This window comes from Danio rerio, chromosome 23 (assembly GCF_049306965.1).
Source record: "Danio rerio strain Tuebingen ecotype United States chromosome 23, GRCz12tu, whole genome shotgun sequence".
NCBI lineage: Eukaryota > Metazoa > Chordata > Actinopteri > Cypriniformes > Danionidae > Danio > Danio rerio.
The window spans coordinates 5,042,501-5,065,760 of NC_133198.1; the positions used below are offsets into that span (position 1 = coordinate 5,042,501).

The 23,260-nt window shown below is 39.6% G+C and overlaps 2 protein-coding genes across 2 annotated transcripts in view; both read left to right on the forward strand.

The window, feature by feature from the left end:
• The window catches only part of zgc:113278, an 852,580-nt gene that overhangs the window by 816,931 nt on the left and 12,389 nt on the right, over positions 1–23,260 (forward strand). The gene's annotated exons all lie outside the window — the stretch shown is intronic.
• On the forward strand, positions 19,765–21,916 carry LOC100330283 (potassium voltage-gated channel subfamily A member 3). The gene has a single exon (XM_005174099.6). The coding sequence runs from the start codon at positions 19,895–19,897 to the stop codon at positions 21,440–21,442; it is 1,548 nt and encodes a 515-aa protein (XP_005174156.1). The 5' UTR covers positions 19,765–19,894; the 3' UTR covers positions 21,443–21,916.

Below are 23,260 nucleotides of genomic sequence, written 5' to 3' on the forward strand. Positions count from 1 at the left end.
GTAAAATGACAAAATAAGAAAGACAGACAGTTTATTGTGAATTTTAAAGAAGTTAAAAGCAGTTGTATTGTTTTATTATGATGCTGGACAATAAATGAGCAGATCGTCAAAGGAGCTGCAAAGGAGCAGACGTGACTGCGTGGTTTTCATTCTATTATACTGTTTAACAGTAATCTGTCTGCTGGGTCTCCGGAGGAAGGGCCTGCAACACACATGCACTGTGTATGCAGGGATCCTACATTGATATATCAATGTCAAATATATCAAAATCTTTTTCATTCATTTTCTTGTCGGCTTAGTCCCTTCATTAATCCGGGGTCGCCACAGCGGAATGAACCGCCAACTTATCCAGGGTTTTTACACAGCGGATTCCCTTCCAGCCGCAACCCATCTCTAGGAAACATCCACACACACATTCACACACTCACTCATACACTATGGACAATTTAGCCTACCTAAATCACCTGTACCTTATGTCTTTGTACTGTGGGGAAACCGGAGCACCCGGAGGGAACCGCACGCGAAGGCAGGGAGAACATGCAAACTCCACACAGAAACGCCAACTGAGCCGAGGTTTGACCCAGCGACCTTCTTGCTGTGAGGCGACAGCACTACCTACTGCGCCACTGCCTTGCCCAATATCAAAATCTAATAAATGAAATATCAAACTGCCCGTGTAAGATAATTTCGATTTCTTGAGCTCCATGAAAATTAATGGAGCTGAAAATTTAAGATGTATGGACACTCACACACAGGAATTCCCTAAAACATATGCCATGAAATAAAACAATAAACTTTCTCATTTGAGCAGCTTCACATCCTTTACCAGAGCTCAGGTCACTGACATTCCACACAGAATCTTTATCCTCTTCATACACTCTCAGAATAAAGGTACACGAGTACATACTCATGTAAGTTTACTTTGAATATACACAGCAGGCACCATTCAATGTTTGCTAAAGGCTATGGTGTTTTGTTTTGGATCATCCTCTATTCGCTCCTCCACTTTTTTACCTTGCCAGACTTAAATTAAGGCACGTAATAATATAGTGTCACATAAGAGTGTTCCCAATGATTAATTTTATTAATGATAATATTAATAAAAACTGCATTAAACAAATGGGTATATTAGAATGATTTCTGAAGGGTCATTGTGCTGGTTCCTGTATAGTTCACTTTTTCTCCACTGGGTGGTACTGTTCTGCTAATCTTAGCATTGTGAAAATAGTGATGTATGATATGGTTAAAAATGTAAACAGTGATTTTTGCACTATTTTGACAAATTATTGACTCTTCATTCATTTTCTTGTCGGCTTAGTCCCTTTATTAATCTGGGGTTGCCACAGTGGAATGAACCGCCAACTTATCTGGCAAGTTTTTACGCAGCGGATGCCTTTCCAGCCGCAACCCATCTCTGGGAAACATCCACACACTCATTTACACACACACTCATACACTACGGACAATTTAGCCTACCCAATTGACCTGTATCGCATGTCTTTGGACTGTGGGGGAAACCAGAGCACCCGGAGGAAACCCACGCAAAGGCAGGGAGAACATGCAAACTCCACACAGAAACGCCAACTGAGCCGAGGTTCGACCCAGCGACCTTCTTGCTGTGAGGCGACAGCACTACCTACTGCGCCACTACCATATATCCATATATCATGCCACATATCAGCTTTCTATATGGGGACGTGCGGTGAGAAAAAAATGACAGTAAAGCTACATTATGATGGAATAAATAAACTTAGTTCAGAGTATCAACTGTCTGCACTGTTCCCTCTGCACTTCTGTATAAACCACAATGAAACCTGTATCATATATTTTAAACAACAATATTTAATGATTGTTAAAGATTGTTTATTGTAACGATGTGCATCTTGTGTGCTGGCGATCTAAAGTTGTGTTCCTGTAGTATTTGTATTACAATACTACAGAAACAAAACAATTGTCTCACCTTTTTAATAAACTTCCACACATGGATTCGAGCAAAGCCTCAGCCTCCGCGTTACAAAACTGTAAAAATATTTAGCTGTGTGACTTTTCAACTGTAATTAAAGTTCTAGGGCACTTATTTTTTATGTAATAGATTAGGTAATTTGTTTGAATTACTAAGAACATGGTTTCATTGATTTCTGAAGAGAAAGAATGTAACGCTTTTTTATATTTAATGCCAGCAAAAATAAAAAATTAATTTGCATACTACAGCTTAACAAATAATGTAACTGGATTTTATTGAAGTTGGTGTATATGTGAGATCCTATGTGTTGTACATCATAATCTTTTGGTTTTTAAATTAAAGGTGCAGTAGGTGATTGTCTTCAGAAACATTTTTTGTTGTGCTGGTTGAAAGTCTCTTCACAGTTCAATAGTAATGATTACAGAAATGATCTAAATGTGTTTATATGTATTTTTATATTCTGGGTAAAGCATAAAACTAAAAAAAATTTATCCAATTAAATAGAGTCGGACCGACATCTCCCATAATTCCGATAAGCAGGTCAGACTGTGTCAGCAAATGTAGATTTGGACTTCTGCGCATCTGTTCACGCAGATCTGCCATTAGCGCGTGCCCGTCTGCATCACAAATGCATACGCGTGAGCGAGCTGGGGCCGCTCGCCGATCCCGAGTCGGAGGCGCCGAAGGACAGACGAGCTCGGGCCGATCACTGTAAAGCCAGGCGCGGGTATAATTCCCCTCAATGCGGCCGCCCGGTCACGAGACAGACCAAGAGAAATCAAATGCTGAATTGAAACTTTGAAAAACCTGAATCATTATTGGACGCTGGGGGAAGGACGACACCATGGCTGAATTATTACTGTTAGACAGGTAATGTTGTTTTAAAACTTAGTCAGGCTAAGCTTATGTAAGATTGTGTTCTGTTATGAATGACTTATATGCACAGGCGTGTTGTTCAGCCACTGAAATACTGATTTTTTAGGGGGTGTGGCTTTAAATCACAGTCCCTCCCTGCCGTCCAAAGATAATATGCTAAGCGGTTAGCATTTTGGCAGATCACCTACTGCACCTCTAATTTATGTACTTGTTTTTCTTTTTTTATTGCATTTGAGTGCATCTCATTCATGCATTCATTTTCTTTTCGGCTTAGTCCATTTATTAAGGACAGAATGAAATTTCTACTTCATTCCTATAAATAGGGTTGCAGAATTAACCGCCAACTTGCACATGTTTTACACAGCGGACGCCCTTCCAACATTGGGAAATTAAATGTATCTGAGATGTGATTTTTAAAGGGCCATGAAACCCCCTCGTTTCAGCAGGGTGTTTTCACACCTCTACTTTGGAAAAAGTCAGAAAAGTGGGCGTGTCCAGCTCTTTTAGGGGGGAGTGTCGGAGGAAGAAAAGTAGGAGGGTGTGGGAGTGTCTATTTGGGCACGCGCGAGTTTCAGAGTCAAAATACACACACACACACACACACACACACACACATTAGAAAGTGATTGTGTTTAACCTACATGGACATCTGTAGTCGAATTATTTGCCAAATTATTAAATGGTGGACTTTAACTGCAGTTTGGCTCTTTCATTCAGGGAATTCATTCATGCCCCTCGCGACAAACGAGATATTTGATTCGAGGAGCTGCTCTAAGTGTGTATTTTTCATGCAATGTTTGATACCGCACGGCGAATGAGAGAAAAAAAACCTCCGCATTTCCCGTAAACTTAGATGCACGCGGCAGGTAGCGTCAGAAAGCCGCGTGTGTTATTCCGGTCACAAAATGCGGTGAAAACCCTACACGAGGTTAAAGTTTGGTTGTGGTGCTAACATGTTTACACTCGGTGCAATGGTTAACTTAGTTCGATACGAACAAAATGAATAAACAAAGAGCACTGATCGCTCACTTACCAAATCTGTAGAGACAGGACAGATTCACCAGCAACTAGAGCCGTGTCTTTATTAAGAGGAGACTACAAGCGAATCCGGATCTCAGCGTTTGCAGATGAGAACAGCTCTCAGGTAAACAATAATCCTCCTTAGACACGCAAGTTATTGTTGTCGAGCGTCGCGTACACTGTTAATCCACAAGTGAGTCTGAGCTCTCACAGAGAGAAAATGAAAATGAAACTTAACTGCAGCAAACTATAAAAGCAACACTTCACGCTTCTTTTGCCAATACAACATGGTGTGAGTGTCGTCTAAACACTGTGACTAATGAATATTAATGAAGTTGCACAATAGAGCACGCTGATTGGTTTAAACCAAGCCTTACTCATGCATTCATGCAGCACACTGTAAGACGTAATAAGACACACTCTGGCACAGACGCCCAGTCTACATGCTGGAATACACGCTATTATGTCATGACCGTGACGCAGCTTCAAAAATTCGTTTCAAACCGGAAGTACGAATTTGCTTGAAATAACGCAAAAACAACCAATTTACACCTTTTAGTGAAATATAGGTGTCCTAATGGTGTTTTAGCAGTGTGGGACACATATACGACTGTCAACAGCTCAAAACATGTTTTGGTGTTTCGTGACCCTTTAAATCAGGGATTTAAGGAATTTTTAAGATGAAAGTATTATTAAACCTCTCTCTTGCTCTCTCTTTTGCTTGCTCACTCCCTCTCTGGATGGTGCAGTGGGGCAATAAGTCATTTATATCGGCCAGCGTGCCCCTCTCCTCTTGGGTGGCCTGCCTGTCCTTCATTTGTGCAGTGTCTTGGCTGTGTTTAGTAACTGGGTCGTTTTGTCTTTGCCAGGAGCAACCTTCTGAACAGACCCACTTTGCCTTACTCTCCCTTCAGAGACTCCCTCAACACTTGTGAAGGACTTTTCATATCCCTCCTGTTATTATTATACATTTTTTGCTCTCTGGGGGAAGCTTTTTATCCAACTTTGGGGCAATGGGAGTGCTTAGAAGGACATTTTAAAATGTCTGTTTGGATCTAAACTTTCAGTCTACACTTGAAGACTGTGTGTACTTTCTTGCACCCAGAGAACTATCTCATTTGAGGGTATCCCAACCTGAGAAGCTGAAGGGAGTTGGTAAGCCAATGAAAATGAATAATTAAACCATAAAAAGGCAAATATTTATTTTATTTCTTAATGGAGAATTACCAGAATAACCTAAGTTCAAGAATGACCAGAGTGGTCATTCTGACAGTTCATATGATTTTATTTTTGTTACATCATATTCACATTCAAAGCCTGAATGTCTGTCATCAGGGCTGCATGGTGGCACAGTGGGTACCACGTTTGCCTCACAGCAAGAAGGTCGTTATTTCTAGCCTCGGCTGAGTCAGTTGGCGTTTCTGTGTGGAGTTTACATGTTCTCCCCATATTCGCCTTGGGGTAAGATAAATTGTCTGTATTGTATGTGTATGAATGAGTATGTATGGATGTTTTCCAATGATAAGTAGCATTCGAAAGGGCATCCGCTGCATAAAACATATGCTGGATAAGTTATATATATATATATATAACAACGGGGGATGACACCCACAACTGGAGGTAAGACCCAATATGCAGGTTTATCCGTTGTCAGGCTAGCAATGGTCAATACAGGTGCAAACGGGTATATACAGGCAGTCCAGAATCGTAGTTATTAAACAGGCTATAAGTCGTAAGGCAGGCGGCTAAACAGGAGAACAAGGCTAAACAAGACTGGGTCGAAACACAGGAAAAGAAGACAAGGTAAACGCGTTGTAATGTCATCACAGGATAAACAAGACTTGGCAAACTGAAAGGGTGGATGTATGGCTTAAGTAGGGTATGCAATCAGTCTCTGACAATCCTCAGGTGTAGCGAGTGTAATCAGTCTAGATGAGTGAGCATGGGTGTCTGGGCAAAGTGCATGTATGAATATGTAGTCCAGGAAAAGGCGGAAGTGTAGTCCATGGTTTGTTGTGAGTGAGAACCAGCAATAAAACTGAATACGATTGCTGGTGATCGTGACTATATATATATATATATATATATATATATATATATATATATATATATATATATATATATATATATATATATATATATATATATATACATACACATTAGTCCTGTCAAAATTAGTGCGTTAACGCATGCAATTAATTTAAAATAGTTAACACGTTAAAAAAATACGCAATTAATTTTTCCCCGTTGTGGCCGACGTGTGTTCAACATGCAAAGAAATATGGATAAGACCAAGTAAGCACTATTAGAAGGAAAGTTTCGGTATGAAACAATTAATGTCGCATCACCAGCCTATCCAGCATTTTCTCTAGAGTTTCATCTAATTTCGTATGTTTCACTTTTTTTTTTATGGAATTTGATACCACATGCCAGACGAAAAGAGAAACCTCTGCATTTCGTTACTCGCTGGTCCTTTAAGGTAGGCCTAATCAAAAATCAAGGGCTCGGAGCACCCGGAGGAAACCCACGGGAACGCTGGGAGGGCATCCGCTGGGTAAAACATATGCTGGATAAGTTGACGGTTCATTCCGCTGTGGCATTCCCAGATTGATAAAGGGACTAAGCCGACAAGAAAATGAATGAATGCCCTTTCAGCTGCAACCCATCTCTGGGAAACATCCATTCACACTCATAATGTGACATAAAACTGCCTCTTCCCATCTGCACACATTATGAAGTGTATGAGGGTGACCTTGACCATGCGCCACAGGCAGTATGACCTGAATGTAAACGAGCTCTGGGAGAGAGATCGTGAGTTGAGCGAATGGGTTTCTGTGGTGGTTTGAAGCATGTACCTTTGTAACACTTGCTGATAGACAATCATGGCATGGCTTTTTAATAATGCAGCCGGCTAGACAAAAAAAAAAAAAGGCAATCAAAGACCTTTATTCAACAAGCTTCCTTGAATAATTTACACCTTGTTCTGATTAAACTCAGTCATGGACAGAGCGAGACAAAAAGGATGAATGAAAAAAAGAATGAAAGAAAAGAGAAAGCAGAGAATCAGCAGGGATTTGTAGGCCCATTTGAAAAGCAAGTGAAATAAGAGAGAGACCTTCAAAAGTACTTCATTTTACTACATAAATACAATTATACTGTACATTTTAAATGCAATTAGTGTTTCTTTGTAAACAAAAAATGAATATAGAAACACAAATCATTCACGTATATATAAACCATTTACCAATATAAAACAAGATCAAATTCATACACAGCAACAACGGAATTTTTAACACTATAACATTTCAGATAAATCCACACGTTTTGTTTGTTGATAATGGATATATTCAATGTTTACTCTGGATTTTACTAGTGATTTAAATAATCTAAACAAATCCACATCATTTTTATCATTTTTACATTGATGCGAGGCTGCACGGTGGAGCAGTGGGTTGCACGTTTGCCTCACAGCAAGAAGGTCATTGGTTTGAGACTCGGCTGGGACATTTGGCATTTCTGTGTGGAGTTTGCATGTTGGCGTGAGTTTCCTCCGGGTGCTCCGGTTTCCCCTTCAAGTTTAAAGACGTGGTACAGGTGAATTGGGTAAGCTAAATTGTCCATAGGGGGGTATGTGTTTGAATGAGTGTGTATGGATGTTTCCCAAGGCATGGGTTGCAGCTGGAGGGGCATCCGCTGCGTAAAACAAATGTGACACTAGTGATGAGTGTCCACAATGATACTGTGGGCCAGCCTGAACATCCTCCGGTGAACTACTCACACTTGCAGCTCATCCACGATGGATGTCCAGCGTTCTCCAGCCTCCGGCATCTAGATTGCAACTCTGCACAGGAAGTTTGGCCAGAGGAGAAGTGGTCATGCCCAACTGAGTCTGATTTCTCTCTAGGTATTTTTTTTTCTTAACTTCCTTCAATTGGTGAAGTTTGTTCCCTTACCACTGTCACCACTGGCTTTAGTTTGGGACTTGTGGAGCTGCGCATCGATGGATTTGCTCTTCAGTGTTTGGACTTTCAGCAGTGAAAATTAAACCACACTGAACTTACTCTGAAACTCTAAACTCTTTTTACTAAAACTTCTATGTTAAGCTGCTTTGACACTATCTACATTGTATAAGTGCTATAGAAATGAAGATGAATTGATTTGAATTCAATTGATTTGACATGACAACAGCAAAATGGTGCAACTATTTCTGAGCGCTGTGTTTTAAGATGCAAAGATGCATTTTTTTGTGAATGGCTGCTAAGATGTGGTCTGTTTCATGTGAACTGAACTGTCACCCCTGTACACTGTAAAAAAAATCTGTAAAATTTACGGGAAAAAAAAAGGCAGCTGTGGTTGCCAGTACTTTACCGTTAAAAACACGGTACAAACCGTAAAAGTAATTTTTCATTTGTAAATTACTGTATTTTGTTAATTTATAGAGGAAATATGTCTGTATTTTGAATGATCAACATTTACACCCACATGCAGGTAGTGATGAGGAAGTTACATAATGAGCCAATGCTCATCACAATCAACTTTACCCACAACCAGAAAAGAGTATCAGCATGTAGAAGGTGCTCAGTGTCATCCACACAGCTACTAAACACCAGTATGGTAACACGCATAAAATTAAAGTCATGAAATAAACATTATTTATCAATATTAGATGTAACATAAATCTCTAATGTACACAACTGATGGGGAAACAACTAAAAAGATCCATATTATTGTCAACCAAATGCATAAAAAGTTATGTGCCATGGAGGGAATTCTGGAAAAGTCAATTGACGGTTATTCGCCGAATATATTAAGCAAACATACCGTTAACCAGGTTACGGATTTGTACTGTAGCATTTTTACAGTTTTTTACCGTTGAAATCATGGCCATTTTTTAGTGTACCATCATGGTTTGGGATTAATACATGTACCGTTACACCCCTAACAAATGTATAATAAATTACCATTTTTTAGCTGACACTGTTGTCCTAGTGATTCATAAAATGCTCTTGAGACTTCAACAAACAAAAAAAAATATACAGGCTAAACAACCATAACCATTGGTCTTACCCAGACAGCATACGAATGTGGGCCACTTTAGGCAGTTATGCGGCACTGGTGGTATTCTTTCAGCCCAGACACAACAAATGTGAGCCTGAAGTGAACCACCTGTACAATGGTAAAGGGGGGCCAAAGATTCAACTTCATATTTGGGCCATTTAATGCAAAGATTTGGCACTTATGGCAAAATGGAATCTGAATGTGAGCCCAATGTGGCCCATGTGGAAAAGGATCAATCTGGCCCAAATGATGAGGACAAATGTGGACCGCAGTAGGCAAAAATGTGGCAGAGTCATTTAAGGGTAATCTGGGTCTAAACCTAAAGTAGCTCACATGTGTAGGTGCAAATGTGGCCCGGTTATCCTAAGACATATGTGGGCCACTTTTGGCAAATATTTGGCACAGAAAGTTCTGGCTGTTGTGGCTGTGAGCCTATAGAGGCCCAGAGAAGATATGGCAAATGGGGCCCAGTTATCCTAAAACAAATGTGGGCCACTTTTGGAAAATATTTGGCACAGTTAGCTCTGGCTAATGTGGTTTTGAGCCTAAAGTGGCCCAGAGGATATGGCAAATGTGGCCCAGTTATCTTAAAACATATGTGGACCACATAGACTAAAGTCACCGTAATGGAGAAACATGTTTGGCTTAGTTGGACTCATAGCCCTGAACCTCTTAATATAAATTTTCTTTTGGGCTGCTGTTACTTTTAAGAACTTTGCTTGAAAAGTTGTTCATTACAGCAAACAAAATGAAGTGAGGCACAACCTGTGATGAAATAATATAATTCACTGATGTTTACCGCTGTTTAATCCATTATTAGAAGTAATAGGCCAGATCTGGGCCAGAATAAAAGCAATCTGTGGCCCAGAATAGGGTCAGTTCTGGTTTATTAGGTTGAATTCTGGCTAATATGTGGTATTGCTTTGGCTTACTTGTGGCCGAGATCTGACAAACAGGAGCGGACCGCCCCAGAGCCGTCATTCCATTCAGTATGTGGTCCAGATGTAAGTGTCTGGTGTGGGCCGGATCTGGGCCAGAATAAAAGCAAACTGAGGCTGTATAGGATCTGTTCTGGTTCATTTATTTGAGTTCTGGCAGATATGTGAAATTGCTTTGAATTATTTGTGTCCCAGATCTGGCAAACAAGAGCAGACCGCCCAAGTGCCATCATTTCATGTGGTATGTGGGCCTGATTTGAGCCTCATGAATTTTGCTAGCTGGGTTTGGAACAATGTAAGGAACAATTTAATCAAAATTTACTAAACTTTTGAAATATTGAGATTTTATACACTCTTGAATTGTCTCTTCATGACCAAAAATGTAACAGAGAGCCTACCTTGCAGGGTCGAGAGGTTGTTGACAATGCATTGTAAATATTGTTCTCTAAGAGTAAAATGTTCAAGTTTTTCCTAAATTAACAATATGAGCAAAAGTAACAATGGTACAGCCCTTATCAAAAACCCACAGTATGTTGGAATAGATAATTTTTTCCAAGCCTGGTTTTCCTCTTAACTAAAAAGATATTTATTTTGCTTGGCTCAGTAGCGGAGCTCTTGAATGGCCACAGTGTGTGCTGTCAGCAGCTGCTGTTCAGACTGATTGTCTGCTATGTTAATTAGCAAGATCGTGTGTGTGTGTGTGTGTGTGTGTGTGTGTGTGTGTGTGTGTGTGTGTGTGTGTGTGTGTGTGTGTGTGTGTGTGTGTGTGTGTGTGTGTGTGTGTGTGTTTAAGGGAAACTAACAGCTGAGCCTTTCAAAACAGACATCACTGCCGGCATCCTGTTCAGAGAGTAGAAGGAAATGCTGTAAAAAGATGTAGTAAAATCATGTGTTGCCAAGACTGTAGAGCAGGAAATAACTAATTATGTCTGAGGAGGCAGGATTAAAGAAAGAAAGAAAGAAAGAAAGAAAGAGAAAGAAAGAAAGAAAGAAAAAATGAAATCTGTAGTAAAACTATTTATTTGTCAAAATAAGTCTTGTCGGGCATAGAACAAGTGATTTTTACTTTAGAGTCCTATGCGCCAGACCGTTTCTTCATGTTTAGCTGGTTTTATAATCAGCAAAGAAAATGTAAAATGTAAATGAAAACATAAATGAAAAATTTTATTGGCTGTCTTAGGGTGCTTTCACACCTGCCTTATTTTGTTCGGTTGAATCGCACCAGAGTTTATTTTCCCTCTTGGAGCGGTTCGTTTGGGCAGGTGTGAATGCAGCAATCATACTCGAGTGCGCACCAAAAGCAGACCAAAAAAGCGTACCGAGACCTGCTTGAAGAGGTGGTTATTAATCACTTCAGCAGAGTCTCAAACTTTAAATCTCATACACGAGGACTTAAACAGTTTTTATTTTGTCATATAGCACACGTACTTAAGCATGTTAACGAGAGAGAGAGAGCGCAATGTCCGCCACAGAACCAATATAAACTAATATAAAACTAGTGCATACATCAAATGCATAAATCACCCCATGGACATTACATTAAGATGCCTAAAAGTTTTAAAAAAGCCTGTATATCAAAAGAAGATGGACAAATGAGAACCTTTCTGTCATAAACTATAGTAAAACAGCTTGTCAAAAGCTGCAATCAGATACAGGAATAGAGAAAAGAGCACTCTTTAATTATCAGCTGTTAGTCAGCTCCCGCTCTTTTTTTTCTGGCTCATTGCGTCTTTGCCGTGTGCTGTGTAAATGCAGACGATCGGATACGAGTCACTTTTAAAAGATGATGTAAGTAGGTCATCAAAAAAAAAAATCAGAAACAGTCTCAAAATCGGAATTGACCATCACGATCTGCAGTGTAAATGCAGCCCTACCTGCCAGTGCTGTTACACTGAACTGAAAACCCTAATAAGTTGACTGAATTCTTGAGTATACTTAAATTGTTCAGCTCACCTAAATTTTGGGTGACGCAGTGGCGCAGTGGGTAGCACGTTCGCCTCACAGCAAGAAGGTCGCTGGTTCGATTCTCGGCTCAGTTGGTGTTTCTGTGTGGAGTTTGCATGTTCTCCCTGCGTTCTCGTGGGTTTCCTCTGGGTACTCCAGTTTCCTGGTACAGGTGAATTGGGTAGGCTAAATTGTCCGTAGTGTACGTGTGGATGTTCCCCAGATATGGGTTGCAGCTGGAAGGGCATTGTTAAACTTGCTAAATAGGTTGGCAGTGCATTCCGCTGTGGCAACCCCAGATTAATAAAGTGACTAAGCCGACAAGAAAATGAAATGATGCAAGTTTTGGGAGACTCCATTACTCAATTAAATTGAGGCAACGAGTTTGCTCAATAAATTTACTTCAGGCCACTTATTACAGTTATCAGTGCACAAACAGCTGTTATGTTCTGTTTACTTGGGATGCCAGCACAAGAAACCAAAACAACACAGTATCAGTTAGCCATTCACTTTTACTCTTTTCTTTCCATGCATCTCTCTTTTGCATATCCACAGTCTCACCTAGTGGATGGGAATAAATGAATAATGAAATGGAAGAGAGCACAACATCCTTTTCAGAAACAATACAGCTGAGGCTATAGAGGCTATGGTCTTTAGCCTCCTTGGTAGAGCAACCCACTCCCATGCGGAAGGTCACCAGTTCGAAACCAGCCCAGAGCGGGTTGGATGGTGTAGGACCGGCGGGGTTACACTCACAAAACACACACTTCACAATATTTAAAAAGGGGGGCATTAATGGTTAACTTACATAGCAATTCAGATAACAGACTAAAGGCAAAACACATCTCAGCAAATGTTCCTTTAAAGCCTTTTTCATTTTAGAAATAAATAGCATTTCAAGCATTCGAAAGTACTATCGGCATTGTCAAGCTTTCAAAAAAAGAGTGCTTTTATCCGGCTGAGTCTTACATCACATAACTGAATCTTTTTAAAAGTATTATATAGCGCAGTGCGCAAGGAAGCTTCATTTAGCTGGTTAATAAGAACTCAGATTCATCTATATTTAGTTGAGCCAGTGGAAACCATGCTAAAAACCCCTTTGGCGGTCCCATAGCTCTTCTCTCATCACAACGTGATTGGCACTTTTTTATAGCACCATGGCCTGAATAACAAGTTTAATTTAGGAAATTAAGGCTGCAGCATTGCAGCACATTCTTGTTCTTGCCATTGCAGCGCATGGTTGTGTCGTGTCTTTTGTTAATTTTAGAGTTAAAGTGTTTTTGACCTACAAACAAATCGAAATCCTAAAAATAGTATAATAACAGCACATTACAGAGTGCTCACAGTGAATGTTATAACACTGGATCTCCCCTCCCAGTTTGTGGGCACAATGGACAACGTCTTTCGTCATGTTAATCAAATCAATAAGGAAACAACAGCATGTAAACAGCATCCTTCCTGTCCTTCCTGCAGAATTAAGCATCTCTAAGCTGACTCGGGGCTATGAGCTGGTGTATTATGTCTTCATTAAAAATATTTCCATCCCGAAATGCAGCCTGCTGGTGTGTGCTTGTGTTTGTGTGTGTGCGTGCATGTGTTTGTGTTGGCACGAATGACTATTATTGTTACACATGCCAATTTGTTAGTAAAGCCATGCAATACACAGTATAATAGTATAATACAGTCCTATTTATACAGTATATACAGTTGAAGTCAGAATTCTTAGCCCCCCTGTTTATTTTTTTCACCAATTTCTGTTAAACGGAGAGATTTTTTCAACATATTTCTAAACACAATTTCTAAACACAACAATCTTTGACATGAAGACAGTAAATAATATTTTACCAGATATATTTCAAGAAACTTCTATACAGCCTAAAGTGACATTTAAATGCATTACTACTGAATGTAAATTAGGTTAACTAGGCAGGTTAGGGTAATAAGGCAAGTTATTGCACAACGATGGTTTGTTCCATAGACTATCAATATATATATATATATATATATATATATATATATATATATATATATATATATATATATATATATATATATATATATATATATTAAGTTAAAGGGATTATAATTTTGTTCTTAAGTGGGTGTTTAAAAAATTTAAAACTAAAAAATTGCTTTTATTCTAGTCGAAATAAAACAAATAGGACTTTCTCCAGAAGAAAAAATATTATCAGACATACTGTGAAAATTTCCTTGCTCTGTTAAAAATAATTTGGGAAATATTTAAAAAAGAAAAAAAATTACAGGATGGCTAATAATTCTGTCTTAAACTGTAAAAGTAAAATACACAGTTTCCTAATTATAAAATTTTTTTATTGTTGTAAATATATATATATATATATATATATATATATATATATATATATATATATATATATATATATATATTTTTTTTTTTTTTTTTTTTTTTTTTTTTTTTTGCATCACAAGTAGCTTTTCAGCTCTGTAGCTGATTGTGACAAAACTCTTCCTTCTGTTCAGAACTACCAAATAATTGGCCATCATCTGAACAAAATGTCCCACTGGAAATTAGCAGTGACTTCAAACATAAAGGGCTCCAGTCAGAAGATAAAAGATGTTAAACTTCATGCACCGTCTTATGTCTCAGATTCATTAAACATTCCACTGTCGAGCTCGCTCAGATAAAGCATTAGCCTGGCGTGCTCCTCGAAGAGCCACGCAACCATGGTGATCGAATCCAGCTCCAGCCTGAGATAAGAGATCCTCTGCACAGGGCAAAGTTTGCTCTTTTCTCGGTTGACCCTAACTGGTCGAGGTGCCAAAGCACATTGTTTCTGTGCATATTCAACTGATCTCTGGAGGAGGCTAAAATCAGCCAATCAGATGATTGAGTATGTGGATGCCCGCAAGCCGAAGTGGCTCTAGGGCACCCTCAACAAGTTTGGTGAAAACCCATGTCGACAGAAAGAGCCCGAAGGGGAGGACTTTGTAATGCCACCCTTGTCCTTCAAACGGGAACCGAAGAAATGGGCAGTGGTGTGGAAGGATGGAGACATGAAGTACATGTCCTTCAGGTCTATAGCTGCAAACCAATCCCAAGGACGGACGCTCTGAAGTAAGCATCCTGAACGGCATCTTGTGTAAATGACAGTTCAGTCTGCGCAGATCTAGGATTAGTCTTAACCCCCCGCTCTTTTGGGGCACGATGAACTACGGGCTGTAAAACCCGGATTTCATCTTGGCTAGAGAGAACTGGAGGCACCTGGTGCAATCTCCTCTCGCAAGACAGGGGCGCTCTCGGGATTGAAAGGCGAATGGCGAACTGTATAGTGTAGCCAAGTCTGACTGTCCGTATGAGCCACTGCGACATGCTGTGCATCGCTGACCAGGCTGGCAGATCACCAGGGATCATTGGAGCGATTGCTGACGTGCCAACGGAGGGGCAGCTTGGGAAGAAAGTGCTCACCCCTGGAAGCGTTGCGTCCTGAGGAAGAGCTGAAAGTAAGAGAATGTCTCTTACCTTCCTCCCTGGATCCCACAGTGAGGCCAGAGCGAGAGAAAGGAGTCCATACTGCTCCACTCTGAGGGCCTGAGGCGAAGGGGCCCGGCACTATGAGGTAGAAGGCGGAGCGTCCCAGACTGGCAGTGCTCGGGTTTGTACATCCGGGGAAAAAGGAAACTGCTCTTTATATAGAAAATTTGGTTGCTGCCAGCCCAAAGGCCAGCTGCTGTATTTTTATAGTCGAAGACATTGACTGAAATGGTCCTCTGCCCCCCCACCGAGGAAAGAGCAGGTCCACTCATCTCCGAGTGGCCTGTCTCAGGGATGCTTCGTGGTCCATTTACCAGACTTAACAGTTCCCTAGGGCGGGGGCAGTGGAGTGGGCAGTGGAAGGGGAGCAGGTGTTGAAGCCGCGGGTGGATGCCCTCTGCAAGGAGCAGCCGAGGTTGATGGGGCAGTAGGAGTAGCAGTTTTCTAAGCCCGCTGGTAGAAGACTTCTCCCATTGCCTTGGACTGCTCTTTCACTGCTAAGAATTCCTGGGTAAACTCCCCAACGGTATTGCCGAACAGACCAGCCTGGGATATGGGAGCATTAAGAAAGCGAGCTTTGTCAACGTCTCTCAAATCAGCCAGGTTCAGGTGGCAGTCCTGGACCATCATCTTCCCCAGTGCAGGAGCAGCCGATTTGGTTTATTTGTGGCCCAGATCTGACAATCAGGAGCGGACTGCCCTAGAGACATCATTTCATTGAGTATGTGGTCCAGATGTAAGTGTCTGGTGTGGGCCAGATCTGAGCCAGAATAAAAGCGAACTGTGGCCCAGAATAGGGTCAGTTCTGGTTCATTTGGTTAAATTCTTGCTGACATGTGATATTGCTTTGGCTTAATTGTGGCCCAGATCTAGCAAACAGGAGCGGACCGCCCAAGTGCCATCATTCTATGCGGTATATGGGCCGGATGTAAGCTTCTGGTGTGGGCCGGATTTGAGCTACATGAATTTTGCTAGCTGGGCCAAGGACAAACTGCCCTTCCACAATACACTCTAGAGTTAGGAGGACAGAGCAATGAAAGCAGAGAACATCTTGAAGTACTGGATTCAATTACCTGGCCATTGCAAGATCACTAATGAAGTTACTCTACAGACTGAAACTGAATGCTACTCAGCAGACAAAAACAACAAACTCCACCCTTTTACTTCAAACAAGGGTGGATGGCAAACTTTAGTTGGGTGTGCTGAAACACTTCTCATTTATGTTGTACTGTGGTTGGCAGGTATGATAAACCTCACAAGAATTAAAGTGACTCATAAACAAAAGGAAGACATCTGTGCAAATATTTAAGACTTACTGATGACCCATTACAAGTTTTTACAGTCACTATATTTGTCTCAACACAAGAGCACAATGGAAGACTACGTGGGCTAAAGTGTGTGTTTTCATTGCTTTCACACAAAATGCACAGAAAACATCATTCAGATGACAAACTCTTTTGTGACAACAAAACTCCACTGCACATCCTTACACACATTTTGCTTTAAAAACTGTAAACTGAATGGAATAGAAGGTCATTTCCACTTTCCACGACAGAAAGAAAATTGAAAAGACCTGAATTTTTTAGATAAAAAGTGACTATTGCAAGTTATAAAGCAAAAAAAAAAAAAAAAAAAAAAACTCAACAACAATACAAAAAAAAAACTATCTGAGTAAAACAATCTGAGATAAAAAGTCAGAATTCTGAGATAAAAAGTGAAAAATTTGAGTTATAAAGTCAGATTTGCACAATTTTGACACAATTTTAATTGTTAGCTCTATTTTCTTTTACTCATTCCCGTGATTTTTATCATACCTGACAAGAACATCATGCTTTTACACACCCAACTGTGCTTTGTAGATTTTTATTAGTGTTTTGACATAGCTGCAGAACTAGAAATACTTCATTAGTACTTGTATAATGGTTAATTAGATAGCTCAAACATGTTATGTTGCTTTGGATGTGTTGATTTGATGCATTACTATTTTAGGTTTGTTTTGCGGCCAGCATAACCATTAATTTAGTTACTACACTGTAAAAAAAAAAAAAAGTTTCAACTTCGACGTGGTCTAAGTTTAATTAACTTTAATGATGTTGATAGGACTTTATATTTCTTACTAAGCTACTTTATAATGGACGCGGTTTACGTTTAGTGAACTTATATATATATTGAATTATTGAACTTAAGTTATGTTAAGGTTGAAAGGACTTGATAATACAAGGAAACACCCATGTACTATTTTTATATATGTATATATGTACTTTATTCAGTTTACTTATAGCACATGTATTTGGTCCGTGGGGGAAACTGGAGCACCTGGAGGAACCTAGACATAGCTAGCAACCCCCAACCCCCCCCCCCCAATTGGACTACACATTCGAAAATTTCTAAACTGATCCCAAAGCCACCCAAATTTTTTCAACATGTTTAAGCGATTTTTACCAGCAACAACGAATTATAAACAAAAATTCTAAATAAAAAAACATCCATCGTCTGTCGTCATTCAAAAGTAAACAAATGTAAATTTAAATTAAAGTGTAACAATATACATATAATACAACACAATATTTAAAAATTGGGCAAACAAGATGTGCTTTAACTGCAGACTGTCAGCTTTAATTTGAGGGTATTTACAACCAAATCAGGTGGACAATGTAGGAAGTACAACAGTTTGCATATGTGCCTCCCACTTGTTGAGGGTCCAAAAGTAATTGGACAAAATAATAATTATAAATCAATCAATCAATTGAAGTACATCGTGTTAATTTCATTTAAAATACATTGTGTTGGTGTATAGAGCCAAAATTATCTGAGTCTGAACAATCTTTTATTTTGAAAAATCTTTTATTTAAAAAAAATGAATATTGTTCCCTGATTAAGGTCTTTTTGAAGATGAATATAGTGAATAATTTAAAAGCATAACTAAATTGTATTTGTTTACAAACTGTTGTAATTTTTCAACTGAATTCCACGTGTGTTCAAAAAAAAAAGTTGAGAGAGGATTTTCTTAAAAAAAAAAAAAAAAAAAAAAATATATATATATATATATATATATATATATATATATATATATATATATATATATATATATATATATATATATATATATATATATATCTTTTTAGGGACAGTTTACTCTAAAATGGCACCAAATAGTAGGAATAACCCAGGTGTTGCCAAAACATAAACATCATGTCACAGAACAGAATAAATGGTCTCCATGGAGCTCAGGTAGCAAGATTATAGGGTGACAGCTCCAACATATTTTCCATTGTTTTTGTCTTTTTTATTGTTCAACAGCCAAGAACAAAGAACACACTTTACACTACACATATGATACATGTTATTCAGCCACCTGTCACACCAAGAAAAAAAAAAAAAAAAAAAAAAAAAAAAAAAAAAAAATATATATATATATATATATATATATATATATATATATATATATATATATATATATATATATATATATATATATATATATATATATATATATATATATATATATATCTTCCAAACTCCACCATTATCTAAATTAACCAGTGCATCATTGCCAGAACACAACATGGATGGGGTTCGCATGAAGATGAAGTCCCCGCTGCGCTCCAAATATCAATCACAGGGACGCCAGTGCGCGTCGATCCTTTCATCTCTGTAAAGGTGGGGGTTTGCGCTCTTGCTGACATCCTGAATGTAGGAGCGCGCCTTCATCGTGCGCGTGTATGCAAAGCACGCCAGAGACCAACAGCACAGCACTTCCTATCGATAACATTTCAGCAGGATTTGCGTATTGGCAGGGTACGAATTACGGAGGGCGATCCGATTCAGCTAATTAAACATTGAACACCCCAAATGAGGTCAAAACAAAACGGTGGAGGGTCTTAAAGGTACATAATCATTTCAACAATTCACCAGTTTCAACATTCATTTAAAAAATCATTTCATTCCTTATTTTGAATATAATGCAACAATAGGCGACTGTTATGATCAGGGCACACATAGACTTCCAGTGTAGATACCAGGGTTTTTTTCTCCAGAAACTTTAGTTAGTGTTTCGTCTGATCCAAAAGGAGGTTGCTTGGACATGAACGTGTGCCGTTGCTTAAAAAAGACCTCTCTCAAAGTCATTGCGTTGAACAGGCTACAGGTTGTATACAGATAAGACTGACTGTCAAGACACCATCACCAATCATTTGCAAACACTTTATATAAATAACGCACTTAATGTACCAAATGTACTTGATGCGTTTTCATTTTAGATAAAAAACGGCTACACATGTCGCTCCCACACCCCTCCTCTAAACGGTGGGCATGTATCGGTGACGCGCGTCTGGGGTTCGTGTTTATGTCTGCCAGGGTTTCTGATTGGGCGCAGTTTAGATGTGTGATGAGCATCCGCGCGCCGTGGGGCGGGAGCAGCCGTGTTTATAAACCACAGTACGCGCGTCGTGGGCGGGAAGACTGGATTGAGAAAGTAGTGATTCGAGAAAGAGAGGAGTACGCGCGGCAGCGGCGGGCGGCTGTGGCTGACTGGAGATCGTGGAGGAGGCGCGGCTTCCACTGCCCCTCCACTTTAACAGCTGTATGGACGACCACCTCAGCCTCCTCCACTCGCCTCCACCTTTCTCGAGCAAGCACCGGGGCAACAATCTCGTGAACCACGGCTACACAGAAAACGACACTATGACAATTGTTGCATGCGACAACATGCTGGAGGAGTCGGCGGCACTGCCCGGGCACCACTCTCTGGAGCGCTACGAGCCCGACCATGAGTGTTGCGAGAGAGTTGTCATCAACATCTCGGGCTTGAGGTTCGAGACGCAGCTCAAAACCCTGTCCCAGTTCCCCGAGACGTTGCTTGGAGACCCCAAGAAACGAATGCGCTACTTTGACCCACTCAGAAACGAATATTTCTTTGACAGGAATCGCCCGAGCTTCGATGCCATTTTATATTACTACCAGTCAGGGGGTCGTATTCGGAGACCAGTAAATGTCCCTATTGACATTTTCTCCGAGGAGATTCGCTTCTATGAGCTCGGGGAGGAAGCCATGGAGAAATTCAGAGAGGATGAGGGCTTCATAAAAGAGGAAGAGCGCCCTTTGCCCACCAACGAGTTTCAGCGACAGGTGTGGTTGCTGTTTGAGTACCCGGAGAGCTCGGGTCCTGCCAGGGGCATCGCGATCGTCTCCGTGCTGGTCATTTTGATATCAATCGTTATTTTTTGCCTGGAAACGTTACCCGAGTTTCGGGACGACATTGACTCGACGGTCGCGCCGGTTGTAAACGGAACTATCCCGTACCTCACGAGCCCCTTCTCCGACCCGTTCTTTGTGGTCGAGACCCTGTGCATCATTTGGTTCTCGTTTGAGCTGCTGGTCCGGTTCTTCGCGTGCCCTAGCAAAGCCACGTTCTCGAAGAACATCATGAACATTATTGACATCGTTGCTATTATACCCTACTTCATCACTTTGGGCACCGAGCTCGCAGAGAGGCAAGGCAACGGCCAACAGGCGATGTCCTTGGCCATTCTCCGGGTCATCAGACTGGTCCGCGTGTTTAGGATTTTCAAACTCTCGCGGCACTCCAAAGGGCTACAAATTTTGGGGCAAACGCTCAAAGCCAGCATGCGCGAGCTGGGCTTGTTGATTTTTTTCCTATTCATAGGGGTTATTCTCTTCTCCAGCGCAGTCTACTTCGCTGAGGCTGACGATCCGGACTCGGGCTTTAACAGCATCCCTGATGCGTTCTGGTGGGCGGTGGTTACCATGACGACTGTGGGATACGGCGACATGCACCCGGTCACCATAGGGGGCAAAATCGTCGGCTCCCTGTGCGCGATCGCAGGTGTGTTAACTATCGCTCTGCCCGTGCCTGTCATCGTGTCAAACTTCAACTACTTTTACCACCGAGAGACTGAGGGAGAGGAGCAGGCGCAGTACCTGCACATCGGCAGCCTCCAGCCTCTGTCTTCCTCCGGGGAGCTGAAGAAGACGCGAAGCACGTCATCGGTCAGCAAGTCGGAGTATATGGTGATCGAGGAAGGCATCAACAGCGCCTTCAAGCAGCCAAACTTCCCCGATCAGAACAACCAAAACTGCGTAAACATTAAAAAGATGTTCACAGACGTGTAGGCTTATTCTAGCGCGCTTCGTGTCAGTGCAAGTCTGCGTGATGGCAAAGCTGTAGGTTCATGTCATGATAGTGCGAGTGTTACCCTCCATTTCCACGACGCAGAGGAATGGGTACATATTTAACCCGTCAGGTTCATACAGTCACCTTTTTGATTGAACCTTTTACTGTGAGGATTAAGCCCGTTTTCTTTTTATTTGCCCATATAGGCTATCACATCAGTATATGGCAAGTCGCTTTAACATTTGAAGAGTTCAGATCTCAAAGCCTCTAATCCCATCTGACATTTTCTTCTGATTTTTTTTCAGCATGTTATGTTTTCTTCAGTTATTTCACCATGAAGGCAAAGAAAGGAACCTGTTAATCACTATAAATAAATTATAAATTAAACTATCAATTTTAGAACAAAATGTCACATGGTATTTAGAGACTCTTGCATCTGAACTAATTTGTTTCTTAAAACTAGTTGCCAGCTTTTAATGCAACACATAGTATTTCATTATTATAAGTTTATATATATATATATATATATATATATATATATATATATATATATATATATATATATATATATATATATATATATATATATATATATTTTTTTTTTTTTTTTTACCATAATTAGTAGCGACTTTGACATAAGGATTGTTACAAATTTTCAGGACTGATATCAGTGACTGGTGAACAAAAACAATTATAATAAATTCGTGCATGATTACAAATAAAATACAAATAGCACATTTGATTAATTTTAAAACAACAGTATCTCATTTTATAGTAACGAAACTAATTTGATAGGCAATTATGTTTTGCCAATTAATTATATTGGACTAATATACTACTATTTTTGTTGCTTTGATAAAATAGCAATTCTGACTAGCAATTTCATTTGACAAGTTATACCTGTAATTTAAGCAGCCGATGCAAGCTTAGTTACTAGTAAAATGGAATATGTGCCAGCATCAATACATAACTGAAAAATGAATAGCTATCAATATCACATGTGCAAAATATCCCCATAAAACAACTTTCCTCTTTTTTATTTACCCAATTCAACTGTTCAATGAAACATGGTATTTTTAATGTTCTTAAAACCTGAATTAGCAGTATTATTTTTGTAATATCTACTCCATTAATCATTTGCTTACATTATTATAAACTAATTCATTGTCTCAAATTGCTAATTCTTAATTTTGAAATGACGAAGTAAAGTGTAATAAACACTAATAAGAAATCTAATGAGTAGTTTACCAGTGAAATGACTGCATCACTGACTAAAATCAGGTTAAAGTAGCTTACAACAAAAAACGGTATATGTTGAGGACAAATTATTAGCTATTAGTCTGGTGTACTCAAACCAGAATAGAAAGGGAAGCACTTGTTTTAATTAAAGAAGAGGTAGCCTATTTAAAGCTATCATTAATTGTCTTAAATTATATATATTATATATAATTTAATATATATATATATATATATATATATATATATATATATAATATTTATAAAAATAGCTCATATTACATATCACTTGTTGCAGTGTCATAGAATGACTTATTTTGTGTTCAATTATGTTGATTACTTGTCAAAATTTCACTCCATATCAACCAGTGAAAGACGCAAAAGATGCTAACTGAACTTTTGCTTTGTCAGTTAAAAGCACTATGCCAAGCTGTAGAGACTACGGCAAGCCAATTTAACATTTGATCTACACAGCAAAATCCTCAGTTCAGAGAGAACTTGCTCTGTATTACCAAATTTGTAATAAGTAAAGCTGCTGTTTGTGGAGTTTCTTAAAGATCCTCTGCTGAGATTTTGAGATT